Below are 21,587 nucleotides of genomic sequence, written 5' to 3' on the forward strand. Positions count from 1 at the left end.
GGAGTTTAGCCCGGGGTGTACGTGCCCTTTGTAAACCTTCTTACGTTCAGCGTGCTCACGCTACACTCAGGAAAGTTGTGACGTAAATTTTCTGCGACTGTGAGGCGCAGCAATACACGAAGCGTCAACATGGCCGACACAGCGGACGGTACGTTGTGTTTAGTTTTACGGTATACGGTTTGAGCTGGTTCTATAGTGCTGGTAGGGTGGTGCCGGTATGTGTACGTTACATTTGTATGCGCTGAGCACCTTTTGGTCTGTATGTTCCCGGGGAGGAGGAAACATAAATAGGGGGAGGTGAGAGATTGGGTAAAGAGAGGGAGAGTTAGAGGGGATTTAGAGACTCGAGTGATACATCATGATGCCAGATACAACAGGGGCGAGAGAATGGAGAGGTGTGTACAGGACAAGTGGGATCTATGTGAGAGGAAACAGAGAGAGAGATTTAGAACTAGGCTCTAGATAAATTGGGGTAGGTTAGAAACCTGGGTATGGGGGAGGTAGATAAAGTGGGGGACATTAGAAACTAGGGGTGTTGGTGCAGTGGAAGAGCTTAGAAACCACTGGGGTAGATACACTAGGGGAGCTTAGAAACCACTGGGGTAGATACACTAGTGATGCTTAGAAACCACTGGGGTAGATACACTAGGGGAGCTTAGAAACCACTGGGGTAGATACACTAGTGATGCTTAGAAACCACTGGGGTAGATACACTAGTGATGCTTAGAAACCACTGGGGTAGATACACTAGGGGAGCTTAGAAACCACTGGGGTAGATACACTAGGGGAGCTTAGAAACCACTGGGGTAGATACACTAGTGATGCTTAGAAACCACTGGGGTAGATACACTAGGGGAGCTTAGAAACCACTGGGGTAGATACACTAGTGATGCTTAGAAACCACTGGGGTAGATACACTAGGGGAGCTTAGAAACCACTGGGGTAGATACACTAGGGCAGTGCTTGACAAATCTGTTTAAAATTTAGGAGCCAGGCATATTTTTAGGAACCAGACAGTGGGATTGTATATAGATATATGGAGAATAACCCAAAAAGCTAGGAGCCAGTGGCTCTCAGGCTCCTGGGTTTGTCAAGCCCTGCACTAGGGGAGCTTAGGAACCACTAGGGTAGATACACCAGGGGAGCTTAGGAACCACGGGGGTAGATACACCAGGGGAGCTTAGGAACCACGGGGGTAGATACACCAGGGGAGCTTAGGAACCACGGGGGTAGATACACCAGGGGAGCTTAGGAACCACGGGGGTAGATACACCAGGGGAGCTTAGGAACCACGGGGGTAGATACACCAGGGGAGCTTAGGAACCACGGGGGTAGATACACCAGGGGAGCTTAGGAACCACGGGGGTAGATACACCAGGGGAGCTTAGGAACCACGGGGGTAGATACACCAGGGGAGCTTAGGAACCACGGGGGTAGATACACCAGGGGAGCTTAGGAACCACGGGGGTAGATACACCAGGGGAGCTTAGGAACCACGGGGGTAGATACACCAGGGGAGCTTAGGAACCACGGGGGTAGATACACCAGGGGAGCTTAGGAACCACGGGGGTAGATACACCAGGGGAGCTTAGGAACCACGGGGGTAGATACACCAGGGGAGCTTAGGAACCACGGGGGTAGATACACCAGGGGAGCTTAGGAACCACGGGGGTAGATACACCAGGGGAGCTTAGGAACCACGGGGGTAGATACACCAGGGGAGCTTAGGAACCACGGGGGTAGATACACCAGGGGAGCTTAGGAACCACGGGGGTAGATACACCAGGGGAGCTTAGGAACCACGGGGGTAGATACACCAGGGGAGCTTAGGAACCACGGGGGTAGATACACCAGGGGAGCTTAGGAACCACGGGGGTAGATACACCAGGGGAGCTTAGGAACCACGGGGGTAGATACACCAGGGGAGCTTAGGAACCACGGGGGTAGATACACCAGGGGAGCTTAGGAACCACGGGGGTAGATACACCAGGGGAGCTTAGGAACCACGGGGGTAGATACACCAGGGGAGCTTAGGAACCACGGGGGTAGATACACCAGGGGAGCTTAGGAACCACGGGGGTAGATACACCAGGGGAGCTTAGGAACCACGGGGGTAGATACACCAGGGGAGCTTAGGAACCACGGGGGTAGATACACCAGGGGAGCTTAGGAACCACGGGGGTAGATACACCAGGGGAGCTTAGGAACCACGGGGGTAGATACACCAGGGGAGCTTAGGAACCACGGGGGTAGATACACCAGGGGAGCTTAGGAACCACGGGGGTAGATACACCAGGGGAGCTTAGGAACCACGGGGGTAGATACACCAGGGGAGCTTAGGAACCACGGGGGTAGATACACCAGGGGAGCTTAGGAACCACGGGGGTAGATACACCAGGGGAGCTTAGGAACCACGGGGGTAGATACACCAGGGGAGCTTAGGAACCACGGGGGTAGATACACCAGGGGAGCTTAGGAACCACGGGGGTAGATACACCAGGGGAGCTTAGGAACCACGGGGGTAGATACACCAGGGGAGCTTAGGAACCACGGGGGTAGATACACCAGGGGAGCTTAGGAACCACGGGGGTAGATACACCAGGGGAGCTTAGGAACCACGGGGGTAGATACACCAGGGGAGCTTAGGAACCACGGGGGTAGATACACCAGGGGAGCTTAGGAACCACGGGGGTAGATACACCAGGGGAGCTTAGGAACCACGGGGGTAGATACACCAGGGGAGCTTAGGAACCACGGGGGTAGATACACCAGGGGAGCTTAGGAACCACGGGGGTAGATACACCAGGGGAGCTTAGGAACCACGGGGGTAGATACACCAGGGGAGCTTAGGAACCACGGGGGTAGATACACCAGGGGAGCTTAGGAACCACGGGGGTAGATACACCAGGGGAGCTTAGGAACCACGGGGGTAGATACACCAGGGGAGCTTAGGAACCACGGGGGTAGATACACCAGGGGAGCTTAGGAACCACGGGGGTAGATACACCAGGGGAGCTTAGGAACCACGGGGGTAGATACACCAGGGGAGCTTAGGAACCACGGGGGTAGATACACCAGGGGAGCTTAGGAACCACGGGGGTAGATACACCAGGGGAGCTTAGGAACCACGGGGGTAGATACACCAGGGGAGCTTAGGAACCACGGGGGTAGATACACCAGGGGAGCTTAGGAACCACGGGGGTAGATACACCAGGGGAGCTTAGGAACCACGGGGGTAGATACACCAGGGGAGCTTAGGAACCACGGGGGTAGATACACCAGGGGAGCTTAGGAACCACGGGGGTAGATACACCAGGGGAGCTTAGGAACCACGGGGGTAGATACACCAGGGGAGCTTAGGAACCACGGGGGTAGATACACCAGGGGAGCTTAGGAACCACGGGGGTAGATACACCAGGGGAGCTTAGGAACCACGGGGGTAGATACACCAGGGGAGCTTAGGAACCACGGGGGTAGATACACCAGGGGAGCTTAGGAACCACGGGGGTAGATACACCAGGGGAGCTTAGGAACCACGGGGGTAGATACACCAGGGGAGCTTAGGAACCACGGGGGTAGATACACCAGGGGAGCTTAGGAACCACGGGGGTAGATACACCAGGGGAGCTTAGGAACCACGGGGGTAGATACACCAGGGGAGCTTAGGAACCACGGGGGTAGATACACCAGGGGAGCTTAGGAACCACGGGGGTAGATACACCAGGGGAGCTTAGGAACCACGGGGGTAGATACACCAGGGGAGCTTAGGAACCACGGGGGTAGATACACCAGGGGAGCTTAGGAACCACGGGGGTAGATACACCAGGGGAGCTTAGGAACCACGGGGGTAGATACACCAGGGGAGCGTAGGAACCACGGGGGTAGATACACCAGGGGAGCGTAGGAACCACCGGGGATGCAGAACAAGGGGAAACAGAATGGGTAGACTTGATGGGCCTTTTGGTTCTCATCTTCTGTTCATATTACAAGGACATTAAATACTAGATAGGATGATAGCCTGTGAATTATGTGTGTGTATTGTTTCTTAAAGGTTTATTTGTTTAACTATTGAGAAGATGAAGGTAAAGTTCTGGTGGGTGCTGCAATGTTGTAACCTAGGTTTCCTTTTCTGCTGAGACATATCAGGGAGAGTTATATAAATGGGTCACTAGATTGTGCAACCAATGACTGTGGACTGTACATAAGTTTGGAGTCTGCACTTCAGTTGGAAAGTCCACACTCTTGAGAATTAAATTACAGGAAAAGGTGGCAAAATAAATCATGAAAATCTATTGCAAAGTTGTTTTACATAAAATTAAACATTTTTAAATCTGTGTTTACTGTCCCTTTAATGGGGTAAACAAGAGAGATAATGGGGAGGTAAGTGAGACATTTTAGAGGAAACAGGCTTGGGGTGAGAGAGAATTACAAATAAGAACCTCATTGTGTGCGTCTGTAGGTTTTTCAAGAGGCTGTCAGTCTAAACTTGTTTTACTATCCTTAAAAAATGCAGAACCAGAGTGTAGTTGGGGTTACACAAACAAAATATAAGAGATGCACTCAACAGTCAGAACAGAACCAGGAAAAGCTGCTGCACTTGTCAGAGAGGCCAGTGCCACTACATGGTGCAGTCTCTCTTGGCTCACTACGCCTTTTACTGAGGAAAAATGTCCTGTAGTTGTATATCATTCTGACCCTACCAAAAAATGTTCATCCCCAAAATACAGGGCAATTCTCGGCTGAACAAGGGAAAGCCAGAAACCCCAGAGGTAGATCTAGGGCCTCGCCAGTCAGGTGATGGAGTCCACGTTTGTTTTCCCCTTCATTCTCTTAGGGAGACCCCAGAGTCATTTGCATGCATGAAAAAGAAAATAGTGAGAGGCACTCAGTTGAGATAGACAAGCATGGACGCTTTTGTTGTGAGAGGCACAACTAGACTAAAAGACTGCTACAAGCCGGTGACTTGCCAAAGAACAAGCTACTTGAGCCGTGGTTCGTTCATGGTTGAGTGCGTTTCTGTTATTTTGTGTAATGGGAGTTACACTTGAGTGGGCTCAGTATCCCCTGGCTTATTGGCTCCTCTCGTTAGTCATTAGTGGCTTTTGTTGTGAATCTGCATTTCTACTCATATTGACACTTTACTACAACCCTCAAAGATGCTCAAAGTAAAATCTTAGAAACTTCAGAAATGTTCAGGCCCTTTATCTGTTTCCTGGTGTCTAATTTGTATATTTTCTTAAGCAGGAAGCAGAGAGGATATTGGCGATGCTTCTGCAGCACAGGTAAGTATTGTGTACTAACAGGGTTCCTACCTTTCCAATACTGTGATATGGCCCTCACGTCACTTCTCATTTTGTTATTCCCAGCTCTTCATGTGTTGTAGTTATGGGATCCATCACTGGATCCATTGTGCTCCTCTTCACCATTATTTCTTACACTTGTTACACAGGCTCGAGATGATGCTGATGCAGCTGCCAGACTGGGTCAGGTAAATATTCAGGTGTATATTCCCCCCACCACCACCAGCTCTGTTCTCTTTGTGTGTTGTTAAGTGTCTGTCCTCTCTACAGGCTCCTCCACCCTTGCAGAATAGAGGATTCCCACTAGGCTTGCCCCCTGGTATAGGTATTGGTCTAGAAAGCAATAAAGCGCAACAGACAGCCACTCAGAATGATGGGCGCCCCAAGGTAAGGTATCTTAGCAGAACCTCAGCGGTGCTCTCATGTAACTGTCATCTCCTGTTGCCCACAAATCCCCCTGTCCTTGCTTTTCCTATATACATATTATTTTTTCTTTTCTTTAAGGCGACTCTCTTGGGTCAAGATCCTTCCAGAGCTGGACTCATCCCCCGAGGTAACATTCCTACAAATGTGCTAGTAGATGTACCCCTCTGTTGTGCCCTTGCTAATATTCTCTCTGTGTTTAGGTAACCTTCCCATTGTGTCCTCAATTTCCTCCTTGCTGCCTTCCACAATTCGCACCCGCCCTACCACCCAGTCTGGGGATGAAACCAGAGAGGTATTTTGTAGTACATGTGCTAAGTTTCTCTGTCCCTTTTTTGTGTCCTCCCCCCGATAACTTTTCTCTTTTAGTCTGAAGACACTTCCGCAGGTCCTAAAATACCCCAGATCCTTGAAAGGATTCTCCAGTTGAAAGAACAGCGGCAAGAGGAGACAGTAGTGTCCGTATCGGTGCCCACAGGTGACTTACCTTGCTGCCCTTTCCCATGAGTGGCGTGTGCCACATCATTATGCAGCCCCTCTTTCTTTCATGTAATTGGCAAGAGTCCATGAGCTAGTGACTTATGGGATATACAATCCTACCAGGAGGGGCAAAGTTTCCCAAACCTCAAAATGCCTATAAATACACCCCTCACCACACCCACAATTCAGTTTTACAAACTTTGCCTCCTATGGAGGTGGTTAAGTAATGGAGGTGGTTAAGTAAGTTTTTGTGCTAAGATTTCTACACTGATTGTGCTTCTCAGCATTTTGAAACCCGGTTCCTCTCAGAGTACAGTGAATGTCAGAGGGATGTGAAGGGAGTATCACTTATTGAATGCAATGGTTTTCCTCACAGGAGATCTATTTCATAGGTTCTCTGTTATCGGTCGTAGAGATTCATCTCCTACCTCCCTTTTCAGATCGACGATATACTCTCATATACCATTACCTCTACTGATAACAGTTTCAGTACTGGTTTGGCTATCTGCTCTATGTGGATGGGTGTCTTTTGGTAAGTATGTTTTTATTACTTAAGACACCTCAGCTATGGTTTTGGCACTTTATGCATTAATATAAAGCTCTAAATATATGTATTGTACTTATATTTGCCACAAGTCAGGTTCATGTATTTCCTTTTGCAGACTGTCAGTTTCATATTTGGGGAAAATTTATTTAGGAAATATTTTTCTTACTGGGGTTTAGTCTTTTCTTCAAATTGACTTTTTTCTTTAAAAATTTGCAGGCAAAATTGGGTCCGCGGGTGCGCGAAATGCCAAAATTTATTGCGTCATTCTTGGCGCGGGAATTTTTTTTGGCGAGAATATACGTCCGATGGCGCGAATTCGTCATTTCCGCCGTCTGAGTTGACGCCGAGTTCCTTGCACAAGGTTGCGTCGTTAGTGACGCGAGTGTGTCATTTCCGGATGTTAGCGACAAAAAAAAAAATCAGTTACGTTGTGCGTCATACTTGGCGCCAAATAATTTCATTATTTAAATCCCCATTCCTATATGCCTCTTGCCTTTTTCTATGTCAAAGGGCTATGCTGTTTGCATTTTTTTCCCATTCCTGAAACTGCCATATAAGGAAATTGATCATTTTGCTTTATATGTTGTTTTTTTCTCTTACATTTTGCAAGATGTCTCAATCTGATCCTGTCTCAGAAGTATCTGTTGGAACCCTGCTGCCTGACATTGGTTCTACCAAAGCTAAGTGCATTTGTTGTAAACTTGTGGAGATTATATCTCCGGCTGTGGTTTGTAATAGTTGTCATGATAAAACTTTACATGCAGATAATGTGTTCATCAGTAATAATACATTGCCTGTTGCTGTTCCTTCAACATCTAATGTACAATATATACCTGTGAATTTAAAAGAATTTATTGCTGATTCTATTCAGAAGGTTTTGTCTGCCATCCCGCCTTCTAATAAACGTAAAAGGTCTTTTAAAACTTCTCATAAGGTTGATGACATTTCAAATGACCGACAACATACTGAATTATCCTCCTCTGATGAGGATCTCTCTGATTCAGAATATCCTTCCTCAGATATTGACACTGACAAATATACTTATTTATTAAAAAAAAGGAGTATATTCATTCTTTGTTAAAAGAAGTGTTGATTACATTGGATATTGAGGAAACTAGTAAACGTTTAAAGGGACATGAAACCCACATTTTTTCTTTCATGATTTAGAAAGAGAATGCAGTTTTAAACATCTTTCTAATTTTACTTATATTATCTAATTTGTTTTATTCTCTTGATATTCTTTGCTGAAAAGCATATCTAGATATGCTCAGTAGCTGCTGATTGGTTGCTGCACATAGAAGAATCGTGTGATTGGCTCACCATGTGCATTGCTTTTTCTTCAACTAAGGATATCTAAAAAATGAAGCTAAATAAACAATAGAAGTAAATTGTAATGTTTAAATTTCTATTCTCTATCTGAATCATTAAAGAAAGATTTTTGGTTTAGTGGTCCTTTAAATTCTGTTTTTAAACCTCCTGTGGTTACTCCAGAGGTTTTTCCAGTTCCTGATATGATTTCTAAGGAATGGAATAGGCCTGGTGGTACTTTTATTCCTTCTTCAAGGTTTAAAAAATTGTATCCATTACCAGCAATTACAATATAGTTTTTTTGGAAAAGATCCCCAAAGTTGATGGGGCTCTCTCAACTCTTGCTAAACATACCACTATTCCTATGGAAGATAGTACTTCTTTTAAAGATCCTTTAGATAGGAAACTTGAATCTTATCTAAGGAAAGCCTATTTATATTCAGGTCATCTTCTCAGGCCTGCAATTTCTTTGGCTGATGTTGCAGCTGCATCAACTTTTTGGTTGGAAAATTTAGAGCAACAAGAATTGGATTCTGATTTGTCTAGCATTGTTCTCTTACTGCAACATGCTAATCATTTTATTTGTGATGCCATTTTTGATATCATCAAAATTGATGTTAGATCTATGTCTTTAGCTATTTTAGCTAGAAGAGCTTTGTGGCTTAAATCTTGGAATGCTGACATGACTTCTAAGTCCAGATTGCTATCTCTTTCCAAGGTAATAAGTTATTTTGTTCTCAGTTGGATTTGATTATTTCAACTGTCACTGGGGGGGGGGGGGGGAGTTTTTTTGCCTCAGGAAAAAAGACCTAAAGGTAAATCTAAAGCTTCTATCCGTTTTCATTCCTTTCGACAAAATAAGGAACAAAAACCTAATCCTTCCCCCAAGGAATCTGTTTCCAATTGGAAACCTTCCTCAAATTGGACTAAATCCAAGCCATTTAAGAAACCAAAGCCAGCCCCTAAGTCCGCATGAAGGTGTGGCCCTCATTCCTCATACCACAGCTCAGCTGGTAGGGGGCAGATTAAGATTTTTCAAGGATATTTGGATAAATTCTGTCCAAAATCAATGGATTCAGAATATTGTCTCTCAGGGGTACCGAATAGGATATATGTCCACAATAGACTTGCAGGATGCATACATTCATAATCCGATTCATCCAGATCATTATCAGTTTCTGAGATTCTCTTTTCTAGACAAGCATTACCAATTTGTTGCTCTTCCATTTGGCCTAGCGACAGTTCCAAGAATCTTTTCAAAGGTTCTCTGTGCCCTACTCTCTGTAACCAGAGAGCGGGGTATTGCGTTGTTTCCTTATTTGGACTATATCTTGGTACTAGCTCAGTCTTTATGTTCTGCATAATCTCACACAAATCAACTAGTGTTGTTTCTTCGAAAACATGGTTGGAGGATCAATTTGCCAAAGAGTTTCTTGATTCCTCAGACAAAGTTCACCTTTTTAGGCTTCCAGATAGATTCAGTGTCCATGACTCTGTCTCTAACAGACAAGAGACGTTTATAATTGGTTGCAGCCTGTTGGAACCTTCAGTCTCAGTCATTCCCTTCAGTAGCTATGTGCATGGAAGTTTTAGGTCTCATGACTGCAGCATCGGACGCGATCCCCTTTGCTCGTTTTCACATGAGACCTCTCCAGCTTTGTATGCTGAACCAATGGGGCAGGGATTATACAAAAATATCGCAATTAATATCCTTAAATCCCAGTGTTCGACTCTCTCTGACTTGGTGGTTAGATCACCATCGTTTAGTTCAAGGGGCTTCTTTTGTTTGGCCAACCTGGACTGTGATCACTACAGATGCAAGTTTTGCAGGTTGGGGATCTCTGACAGCACAAGGGGTTTGGAAATCTCAAGAGGCGAGATTACCAATAAATATTTTGGAACTCTGTGCAATTTTCAGGGCTCTTTAGATTTGGCCTCTGTTGAAGAGAGAACAGTTCATTTGTTTTCAGACAGACAATATCACAACTGTGGTATATGTCAATCATCAGGGTGGGACTCGCAGTCCCCAAGCTTTGAAAGAAGTATCTTGGATACTTGCTTGAGCAGAATCCAGCTCCTGTCTAATTTCTGTGGTTCATATCCCAGGTATAGACAATTGGGAGGCAGATTATCTCAGCCGTCAGACTTTACATCCGGGGGAGTGGTCCCTCCATCCAGATGTGTTTTTTCAAATTGTTCAGATGTGGGGTCTTCCAGAAATAGATCTGATGGCCTCTCATCTAAACAAAAAAACTTCCCAGGTACCTGTCCAGGTTTCGGGATCCTCAGGCGGAAGCAGTGGATGCGTTGACACTTCCTTGGTGTTATCAACCTGCTTATATTTTTCCGCCTCTAGTTCTTCTTCCAAGAGTGATCTCTAAAATCATCATGGAACAATCGTTGGTGTTGCTGGTGGCTCCAGCATGGCCTCACAGGTTTTGGTATGCAGATCTTGTTTGGTTGTCCAGTTGCCAACCTTGGCCACTTCCTTTTAAGGCCAGACCTTCTATCTCAAGGCCTGTTTTTCCATCAGGATCTCAAATCATTAAATTTGAAGGTATAGAAATTGAACACCTAGTGCTTAATCATAGAGGTTTCTCTGACTCAGTGATTAATACTATGTTACAAGCTTGTAAATCTGTTTCTAGAAAGATTTATTATCGAGTTTGGAAAATTTATATTTCATGGTGTTCTTCTCATAAATTCTCTTGGCATTCTTTTAGAATTCCTAGAATTTTACAGTTCCTTCAGAATGGTTTAGATAAGGGTTTGACTGAAAGTTCCTTGAAGGGACAAATCTCTGCTCTTTCAGTTTTATTTCACATAAAGATTGCTAAACTTCCTGATATTCACTGTTTTGTACAGGCTTTGGTTCGTATCAAGCCTGTCATTAAATCAATCTCTTCCTTTTGAGCCTATGAATTCTTTGGACATTAAATTACTTTCTTGGAAAGTGTTGTTCCTTTTGACAATCTCTTCAGCTAGAAGAGTTTCTGAATTATCTGCTTTCTTGTGAATCTCTTTTTCTGATTTTTCATCAGGATAAGGCGGTTTTGCGGACTTCATTTAAATTCCTACCTAAGGTTGTGAATTCTAACTACATTAATAGAGAAATTGTTGTCACTTCCTTGTGTCCTAATCCTAAGAATTCTTTGGAAAGATCCTTACATTCTTTGGATGTGGTGAGAGCTTTGAAATATTATATTGAAGCTACTAAAGTTTTCAGGAAGACTTCTAGTCTTTGTTATATTTTCTGGTTCTAGGAAAGGTCAGAAGGCTTCTGCTGTTTCCTTGGCTTCGTGGTTAAAGCTTTTGATTCTTCAAGCTTATTTGGAGTCGGGTCAAGCCCCGCCTCAGAGAATTACAGCTCATTCTACTAGATCAGTCTCCACTTCATGGGCTTTTAAGAATGAAGCTTCAGTTGATCAGATTTGCAAAGCAGCAACATGGTCTTCTTTGCATACGTTTACTAAATTCTACCGTTTTGATGTATTTGCTTCTTCAGAAGCAGTTTTTGGTAGAAAAGTTCTTCAGGCAGCTATTTCAGTTTGATTCTTCGGCTGATGTTTTAAGTTTTTCTTTTCATTATGAGAATAAACTTATATTTTGGGTTGTGGATTAATTTTTCAGCGGAAAATGGCTGTTTTTATCTTTATCCCTCCCTCTCTAGTGACTCTTGCGTGGAGTTCCACATCTTGGGTATTGATATCCCATACGTCACTAGCTCATGGACTCTTGCCAATATGAAAGAAATGAATTTATCTGGTAAGTTCTTACATAAATTATGTTTTCTCTGATGTTTTGTGATGTGTTTCAGAAGAGGAAGAAATTGATGCAGAACCTCGTCAGTACCACAGCAGCTCTGAGAATGAGGAGGAAAATGTCCTGCCCAGTAAGAAAGAGGTAAGAGGTTACTTTTGTGTCTACTCGCACCTGAGAGCGGGAAAGTCCGATTTGTTTATATTGAGTAAGGGTTGTCTGACCCTGGCCCTGCAGTATTTCTCTGATCACTGCTTTTGCAAACCAAACAATGACTCACCAAGGGGAGGGTTGTGTGGTACTTTGATGCCAGGGCAAGTAGTTGTGATCAGGTTAGTACAGAAAAGGAACTGGGGCTGATCCTGAGTCAGTTTGGTTCTGTAACAGAGTTTTTCAAATAATAATAAAATAAAGCATGTGACCATTGTGTTACCGGTTAAAGCATAGGCAATGGTTTACCAAGCACTATCTGAAGTCAGTATTTACACCAGTACGCTACTTTGTTTTTATTCTTTTTCACCAATCAAGCTTTTCATGAGCAAGTGATCAATCTGTGCACTGTTTACTCAATTTAAACAGCAACTTTTTTTTTTTTTGCACAAAAAAATACATAACTTTTCCTTGTTAGATATTTTTTTTTTTCTTTTGGGTCGTCCTTTAAACTCCTATGAATAACTGACAGCCATTGTATTATCTACCCAATATGCCACCCTGTACTGCTGGTTATTAACTAGTAGATATGCACATTCGGATCTTCCGTGAGGAAGTAGTTGGCTGCTCGTGCCATTTGGCTCTTTTCGGCGCCGGATTTATTGTTGTGAAAGATCACCGGACTGAGATTTGGATTTGCACAGACTTTATTTACAAGAACAAATCCGTCTCTGAAAACGACCAAACAGCACGAGCAGCCGTCTACTTAAACATTCAGATCCTAACTAGCTTCCTACCAACCTACAAGTAATAGGTAGCATTGTTCTTAAATGTTTTCTATCCCATCTAAAAGAGAATGTTCCAGACTTTATAAAGCTGCTCTGTACCTGTGCTAAATTAACCTTTTTATTTCCCCTGTACATAAGCATTCAGATTTATACATATACACTGGGAAGTCTTGCCCATGCTCAGTAGGAGGTGGTGTCTCAGTCTGCATATAACTATCATGTGACAGCCATCAGCCTCATATACGTATACACTGATCTCTTGCACATGCTCAGTAGGAGCTGGTGCCTCAGTAAGTGTGCATATAACTGTATCATGTGACAGCCATCAGCTAATCACAGACTCGTATACGTATACACTGTGATCTCTTGCACATGCTCAGTAGTAACTGGTGCCTCATACAGTGTGCATATAACTATATCATGTGACAGCCATCAGCTAATCAGACTTGTATACATATACACTGTGATCTCTTGCACATGCTTCAGTGGGTGCCTCAAAGTATGCACAGAAGGTAGAAATATTCTTTTTAAGTGGACATTGTACAGGTGACCCTCGGTTTACGCCGGTTCAATTTGCGCCATTTCAGAATAACAACCTTTTTTTCAGTCATGTGACTGCTATTGAAATGCATTGAAAAGCAGTGCACTAATTAAAATAGCCAGTAGGTGGAGCTGTCCGCTTGTGTTGCAGCAAAGTTAAGCAAGCTTAGCAGGTCTGAAATGAATCTGTGTACACAGAGCAGACCAGAGCTATCGAGCAAGATGTAGCAGCCACTTCCCTATTATCTTCCGGTCTAGCTGCTTGAGGTGAGGGTGCCCAAATGCTTATTAATCACTGCAGATTGAAATGCATAGAATAGGTGCAGACCCAATATTATCTAACATGCTAACAACGCAGAGAACTGATTGCAGAAAAATGCAAGTAAAAAAACGTTTTTGTTTATTAAACTTAGTTTGATGATGATACAATCTGTTGTGTGATTATTTAAATAGGTGCTGTTAGCAAATGTGTTTGTTCGTTTAACTTAGTTTAATTATATATTCTGTGTTGTGTGATTATTTAATTAGGTTTATAATGCTGTTTAACATTTAAAGTCTTCATTTCAAAGCTTTAAAAATAATGTATTAGGTTCCAGGCCCCTCTCAAAATTGACATAACACCTAACTCCCTCACTTCCCATTGACTTAATAAATAAACTGGGTTTCAATTTACAACGGTTTCGATTTACAACCATTCCTTCTGGAACCTAACCCCGGCGTAAACTGAGGGTTACCTGTATTGGATTTTTTTCTCTTTAACCCCTTAATGACCACAGCACTTTTCCATTTTCTGTCTGTTTGGGACCAGGGCTATTTTTACATTTCTGCAGTGTTTGTGTTTAGCTGTAATTTTCCTCTTACTCATTTACTGTACCCACAAATATAATATACCGTTTTTCTCGCCATTAAATGGACTTTCTAAAGATACCATTATTTTCATCATATCTTATAATTTACTATAAAAAAAATGATAAAATATGAGGAAAAATGGAAAAAAACACACTTTTTCTAACTTTGACCCCAAAAATCTGTTACATATCTACAACCACCTAAAAACACCCATGCTAAATAGTTTCTAATTTTTGTCCTTAGTTTAGAAATACCCAATATTTACATGTTCTTTGCTTTTTTTGTAAGTTATAGGGCCATAAATACAAGTAGCACTTTGCTATTTCCAAACCATTTTTTTTTTTCAAAATTAGCGCTAGTTACATTGGAACACTGATATCTGTCAGGAATCTCTGAATATCCATCGACATGTATATATTTTTTTTTTAGAAGACATCCCAAAGTATTGATCTAGGCCCATTTTGGTATATTTCATTCCACCATTCCCCCGCCAAATGCGATCAAATACAAAAAATTGTTCACTTTTTCACAAATTTTTTCACAAACTTTCGGTGTCTCACTGAAATTATTTACAAACAGCTTGTGCAATTATGGCATAAATGGTTGTAAATGCTTCTCTGGGATCCCCTTTGTTCAGAAATAGCAGACATATATAGCTTTGGCGTTGCTTTTTGGTAATTAGAAGGTCGCTAAATGCCACTGCGCACCACACGTGTATTATGCCCAGCAGTTAAGGGGTTAATTAGGGAGCTTTTAGGGAGCTTGTAGGGTTAATTTTAGCTTTAGTATAGTGTAGTACACAACCCAAAGTACGTTTTTTTCTCTGAAATTAGAGAAGAGAGGAGCGCAGACTCAAATGCAGAGTAATAACAGTTTTAATATAACACACAAGACAAATGGCCACTCACAAGATAAAAGTTAAAATTCAGCATATGTGCAACAATAACACAAAAGACTTATCGTCCCATGTCAGGTTCCTTCTGTGTTCCAAAAATGTCAAAGTTGGCGTGTCCCTCCAATGATTTCCAAATATAGCCCGGTTGTCAGATTATGTCCGTTGCAAAGTGTCTCCAAAGTATTGATCTAGGCCCATTTTGGTATATTTCATGCCACCATTTTACCGCCAAATGCGATCAAATTAAAAAAAAAAAGTTAAATTTTTCACAATTTTAGGTTTCTCACTGAAAACATTTACAAACAGTTTGTGCAATTATGGTACAAATGGTTGTAAATGCTTCTCTGGGATCCCCTTTGTTCAGAAATAGCAGACATATATGGCTTTGGGGTTGCTTTTTGGTATTTTGAAGGCCGCTAAATCCTGCTGCGCCTCACACGTGTATTATGGCTAGCAGTGAAGGGGTTAATTAGGGAGTTTGTAGGGAGCTTGCAGGGTTAATTTTAGCTTTAGTATAGAGATCAGCCTCCCACCTGACACATCCCACCCCCTGATCCCTCCCAAACAGCTCCCTTCCCTCCCCCACCCCACAATTGTCCCCGCCATCTTAAGTACTGGCAGAAAGTCTGCCAGTACTAAAATAAAAGTACTAAAATAAAAAAAATTTTTTAGCATATTTACATATGCTACTGTGTAGGATCCCCCCCCTTAGCCCCCAACCTCCCTGATCCCCCCCAAAACCGCTCTATAACCCTCCCCTCTGCCTTATTGGGGGCCATCTTGGGTACTGGCAGCTGTCTGCCAGTACCCAGTTTGCAAAAAAATGTTTTATTTTATTTTTTACCCGGTTTTTCTGTAGTGTAGCTTCCCCCTCCCCACAGCCCAACACCCACCACCTAACTGATGTTTTTTTTTTTTTTTTATTTACTTCTTTTTTTCTCATTTTCCTACAAACTTTTTCTGTAGTGTAGCGGTTCCCACCCGCTCCCTCCCCGTGCACGCGGCCGCCCTCCCGTGCACGTGCGCGCGTCAGTGCGCGCCCCCTGGCCTCCCCGCCCACGATCCCGCCCCCCTCCACATCACGAAGGGCCATCGATGGCCGCCACCCGCCTCCCGGTCCGGCTCCCACCCACCACCGCAATAAGCCACCGATCTCCGGTGCAGAGAGGGCCACAGAGTGGCTCTCTCTGCACCGGATGGCTTAAAACGGTTATTGCAGGATGCCTCCATATCGAGGCATCACTGCAATAACCGGAAAGCAGCTGGAAGTGAGCAGGATCACTTCCAGCTGCTTTCCACACAGAGGACGTGCAGGGTACGTCCTCAGGCGTTAACTGCCTTTTTTTTGAGGACGTACCCTGCACGTCCTCGGTCGTTAAGGGGTTAATGTGCTCCCAATTATGCATTTTTACCTGCTGGAGTGTGTTGTGCGCAAACAACATATTTACCTTTTACTCTGGGTAGTGCTTGCTGATTGGTGACTACATTTAGCCACCAATCAGCGCTACCCAGGTGCTGAACCAAAATAGGGGCGGCTCCTAAGAGTTACATTCCTGCTTTTTCAAAGAGAACAAAGAAAAATTGATAATAGGAGGAAATTAGAAAGTTGCTTAAAATTGCTGCTCTGTCTGAATCAAGTTTAATTTTGACTAAATTGTTCCTTTAACCGACACCATGAGCTGCTCTTTAAGGACCAGCCCATTATAAATAGCCATATGCTTGACAACAATAGTTTATGGTTTTAGTGAGCAAAAACAGCTATACCAAATACAAAAATAAACACAAAGGGACATTTTCCAATACGTTTTATAATCTGCAGTAGATATAACTAGTCATTTGGAACACATTAAGGGAAAACACAATTTACAGTACAGTAATCCTTTAACCACAGGACTGCTGCTGAGTAGTGGCCCATTAGGTTACCCAGATATTTGTAAAGAGATTTCTATTGTCTTGTTATAGAATAACATCAGCCGGGTGTAAATATATTAACACCTTGTTTGCTGTTCTCACTTGTTAAACCCCACCCACTGTTTTATTTGTAGGAGCTGATCTGGGCTTGTTGCTGGTGTAGCCACAGCGATCCATGGTCATTTTGTTAGCAACACTTGCATACTATTTTGCAGTCTCTTATCACCTTTGTTAAACCAATTAGGGACGGATATGTAGCAAAGTCAGGCTTGTGAAGTCAGGTGTTGTACTTCCCACGCTTTAAACTGGAAAACTTATTTTCAGCATTGTTACAGAAAGAGGCAGCAAACTAAAGTATAATGTGAAGGTTATCTTACTAATTAATGTTAAATGTGTCTGTAATTGCATTATAATCCGTTTATCATCTGTCTGATTCTTCCCCTAGAAAAAAAGTCGCAAAAGAAGAAATCGAAAGAAGCGATCGAAGAAGCGGGGCTCTGATCTGCCGCTGGGCGATGAGCTTAACGAGGCAGCCGAGCCTGAACAGCTGGGTGGTAAAGTGGAGATAGAGTATGTGACTGAGGAGCCAGACATATACGATCCCAGCTTCATTTTCTTCAAGAGAATCTTCCAGGCATTTAAGGTACTGGTGCTGGCATGAAGGGCGTAACCTCCTGGTTTGGGGTAATCTGGGCACCTGTGAGCAGTGAGAGCTTTAGTTGTTCTTGATGGGGCAGAGTGCCCCTTAATTTGCATCTTTAAAGAGGGTGAGGATGGATGAGCTGGAAATTTCCGTTAATCAGGAAGACCCATACTAGTACAAAATGAGTCGTTAGTCCCCGTACTAGTACAGATGGAGTCGTTAGTCCCCGTACTAGTACAGATGGAGTCGTTAGTCCCCGTACTAGTACAGATGGAGTCGTTAGTCCCCGTACTAGTACAGATGGAGTCGTTAGTCCCCGTACTAGTACAGATGGAGTCGTTAGTCCCCGTACTAGTACAGATGGAGTCCCCAAATGCTCTACCTGAATCATGAAAGTTTATTTTGACCTAGTCTGTCCCTTTAAATGTGCTGGAAATTCATGTTCAGTGTTTTACCATATGTGACTCACCTGAATATTACACTCGTACGTATTCAAAAAGTTGAAATGTGCACCAGTGCATTTCAGTTTTAAATAGAAGCATTTTTTGTAATCTAGTTCCATTAGCGAAAGAGAATTTCTTTGGCATACGCACATATCCTGTGAGGGCACGTGCACCAGTATTTAAACCCTGCTACACCTTCGAGTGACACTGTCTACCCTGATGTAATCCAATCACCCGCCAGCTATCTGAGTAGGCATGGTGTTGAATGCTAGTGCGTGGGCTCTCCAAGCATATGTGCGTATGCTGCAGAAAACCAGTAATAACTTTTATTAGCATCATTTTTGCTAATGGAAGTAAAATACAAAAATTCTATTTAACATTTAGATGCACCCATGCACGTTTTCAACTTTGACCTTTTCTATCCCTTTTACATTTTCTAGCACCAATGTATCCACACTTGAGTTTTTTACATCTTTACCCACTTCGCAGTAAATTAATCTCCATTTGACCACCCTCTTCATATATCGCTAAACATTTTGTAGTGAGTATTCAGACAATATCATTTATATTGAGATTGCCCCATTACATACAGTCAAATTGCATAATAAAGCCTATGCAGTCCTGACAAATTCCAAAATGTACTTCAATTAGCCAGCTCCCTGTATCATGTGACACCCATCAGCCAATCGCACTCATATATGTATACGCTATGCACATGCTCAGTAGGAGCTGATGCCTCAAAGTATGCATATAACTATCATGTGACAGCCATCAGCTAATCACAGACTCATACGTATACACTGTGATCTCTTGCACATGCTCAGTAGTAACTGGTGCCTCAGACAGTGTGCATATAACTGTATCATGTGACAGCCATCAACCAATCAGACTCTTATGTATACACTGATCTCTTGCACATGCTCAGTAGGAGGTGGTGCCTCAGACAGTGTGCATATAACTGTATCATGTGACAGCCATCAACCAATCAGACTCGTATGTATACACTGATCTCTTGCACATGCTCAGTAGGAGGTGGTGCCTCAGACAGTGTGCATATAAACAGACTGCACAAATTGTTAATGGAAGTAAATTGGAAAGTGTCTTAACATTACTGCTTTGAATCATTAATTACGGTATTATTTTTTTATTTAAACTTAAAGGGACGATAAATACTGTGAAATTAGACATTTCTGTTGTGTTGCTATACAATAACATATCAGCCAAGTCTTAATGTTTTCATAACAAATTAACAATATTTTAACTGCAGTTGTTAATCAATATCCAAACTCCGCCCACGTTTTGCCTTATTTGTAGGAGCCAATCAGGGCTTTAGTTAGTATAGAGTGCACTGTTATCTCATGAAGCCAATTAGTGACAGATATGTAGCAGTTAGTCTTGAGAGGTCAGCAGGGTGCAGTTAGGAATTAGAAATTGCTAAATTACACGAAAAGGGGCATAATAAACCAAGTATTTTGCAAAGTTTTTGTTATACATAACTAAACATGTTCTATAGAAATCTCAAGATGTGTACTGTCCCTTTAAGTGCCTCTTTTAAAGGGACAGTCTACACCAGAATTGTTATTGTTTTAAAAGATAGATAATCCCTTTATTACCCATTTCCCAGTTTTGCATAACTAACAGTTATAATCTACTTTTAACCTCTGTGATTATCTTGTATCTAAGCCTCTGCAAACTGCCCCTTTATTTCAGTTCTTTTGACAGACTTGCAGTCTAGCCAATCAGTGCCTGCTCCCAGATAACTTCTTGTGCACGAGCACAGTGTTATCTATATGAAATACGTGAACTAACACCCTCTAGTGGGGAAAAAATGTTAAAATGCAATCTGAAAGAGGTGGGCTTCAAGGTCTAAGAAATTAGCATATGAACCTCCTAGGTTAAGCTTTCAACTAAGAATACCAAGAGAACAAAGCAAAATTAGTGATAAAAGTAAATTGGAAAATTGTTTAAAATGACATGCTCTATCTGAATCATAAAAGTTTATTTTGGCCTAGACTGTCCCTTTAAGATAATTTGCATAAGGGATGGATAAGCTGTGCTTATTAGTGGCATTTGGATTAACATTTTACCTATGACCTTGTTATCCTGACCTCTTTATTTACCAGCAGATATTACCAAGCCGTTGGTGCTCTGTTCTATCTGATTGCACTTGACCAGATAGTAAACAGAATGAGAGCTGTTTGTGTTGTGCTGTGATTGCCCGGATGGTGTCTGTAAGTGACGTCTCCTGTCTTTTTGCAGCTGACTGATGATGTAAAGCGAGAAAAGGAGAAGGAGCCGGAGAAGGTGGAGCGCATAGAACCGGCGGCCCCCAGGAAACGTTTTGAGGAGGAGCTGATGGACAGTGACAGCGACAGTGATGATGATGTAAGAACTCTCTATACATTAATCCCGTGTCCTCTCTATTTACCACACTACAAGCTTACTTCTGTGACCGCTAATGTCCTTAGGTGCTAAACGCTAACTTGTAGATAATGCCTACATCCTGCGCTCACTACCACATCCTAAACTGGTTTTATAGGTCATCACGCAGAATGAACTGCAAGATATTTTGGTTTTGCTTATTAAATATCAAGAGGACAAACAATATGACACATACTGCATTAAAGGGACATAATCACTTGAAACTGATGCAGTATAACTGTAAAAAGCTCAGGGGAAAATATCGCCTGAGCATCTCTATGTAAAAAAGGAAGATACTTTACGTATCAACTTCCTCAGTTCAGCAGAGTAAGTGCTTTGTAAAAAGTTATCTTTCAGTTACTGCCCAGCGGCAGGTAAAAAAATAAAGAAATGAACAGTGGCCAATCAGCATTAACAGTGCTGAGGTCATGAACTGTTTTACTGTGATCTTATGAGATTTCATAGTAAACCACCTTAAACTGAATAGGGAAATGAGTGTGCATGAGGCTCGCTCCCTTGTAGGTCCCGGGACAGGCATACTGATTTGCCGCTTTAAGGAACAGTATACTATAAAATTGTTTTTCCCTTAATGTGTTTGCAATTACTTTTTTTACCAGCTGCAGACTATAAAATGTATGTGATTTGTTTTTTAAGGCTTATTTGTGTATATGAATTAGCTGATTTTGTGTTTTAGCCACAATCTAATAAAATGGTTTGAGCTTGTAGGTATAATCAGATCTCATTACTGTATCACATTGTGTACATATACATCTGTCTTTATCTTATATCTGTAGGTATAATCAGATCTCATTACTGTATCACACTGTGTACATATACATGTGTGTATCTTATATCTGTAGGTATAATCAGATCTCATTACATTATCACATTGTGTACATATACATGTGTCTTTATCTTATATCTGTAGGTATAATCAGATCTCATTACTGTATCACATTGTGTACATATACATGTATCTTTATCTTATATCTGTAGGTATAATCAGATCTCATTACTGTATCACACTGTGTACATATACATGTGTGTATCTTATATCTGTAGGTATAATCAGATCTCATTACATTATCACATTGTGTACATATACATGTGTCTTTATCTTATATCTATAG

At 42.5% G+C, this 21,587-nt stretch overlaps 1 protein-coding gene across 1 annotated transcript in view; it reads left to right on the forward strand.

Annotated features, from left to right (window-relative positions):
* The first annotated feature begins 88 nt into the window (after window positions 1-88).
* Window positions 89-21,587, forward strand: part of SF3B2 (splicing factor 3b subunit 2) — a 61,626-nt gene continuing 40,127 nt past the window's right edge. The window contains exons 1-10 of the mRNA XM_053719970.1: window positions 89-148; window positions 5,245-5,282; window positions 5,450-5,488; window positions 5,571-5,687; window positions 5,805-5,853; window positions 5,927-6,018; window positions 6,093-6,201; window positions 11,876-11,961; window positions 17,396-17,593; window positions 20,296-20,421. Of these exons, the coding sequence (XP_053575945.1) occupies window positions 130-148; window positions 5,245-5,282; window positions 5,450-5,488; window positions 5,571-5,687; window positions 5,805-5,853; window positions 5,927-6,018; window positions 6,093-6,201; window positions 11,876-11,961; window positions 17,396-17,593; window positions 20,296-20,421 (873 nt within the window). The 5' untranslated portion in view covers window positions 89-129. The remainder of the gene's footprint in view (window positions 149-5,244; window positions 5,283-5,449; window positions 5,489-5,570; window positions 5,688-5,804; window positions 5,854-5,926; window positions 6,019-6,092; window positions 6,202-11,875; window positions 11,962-17,395; window positions 17,594-20,295; window positions 20,422-21,587) is intronic.

This window comes from Bombina bombina, chromosome 7 (genome assembly GCF_027579735.1).
Source record: "Bombina bombina isolate aBomBom1 chromosome 7, aBomBom1.pri, whole genome shotgun sequence".
NCBI classification, from domain to species: domain Eukaryota; kingdom Metazoa; phylum Chordata; class Amphibia; order Anura; family Bombinatoridae; genus Bombina; species Bombina bombina.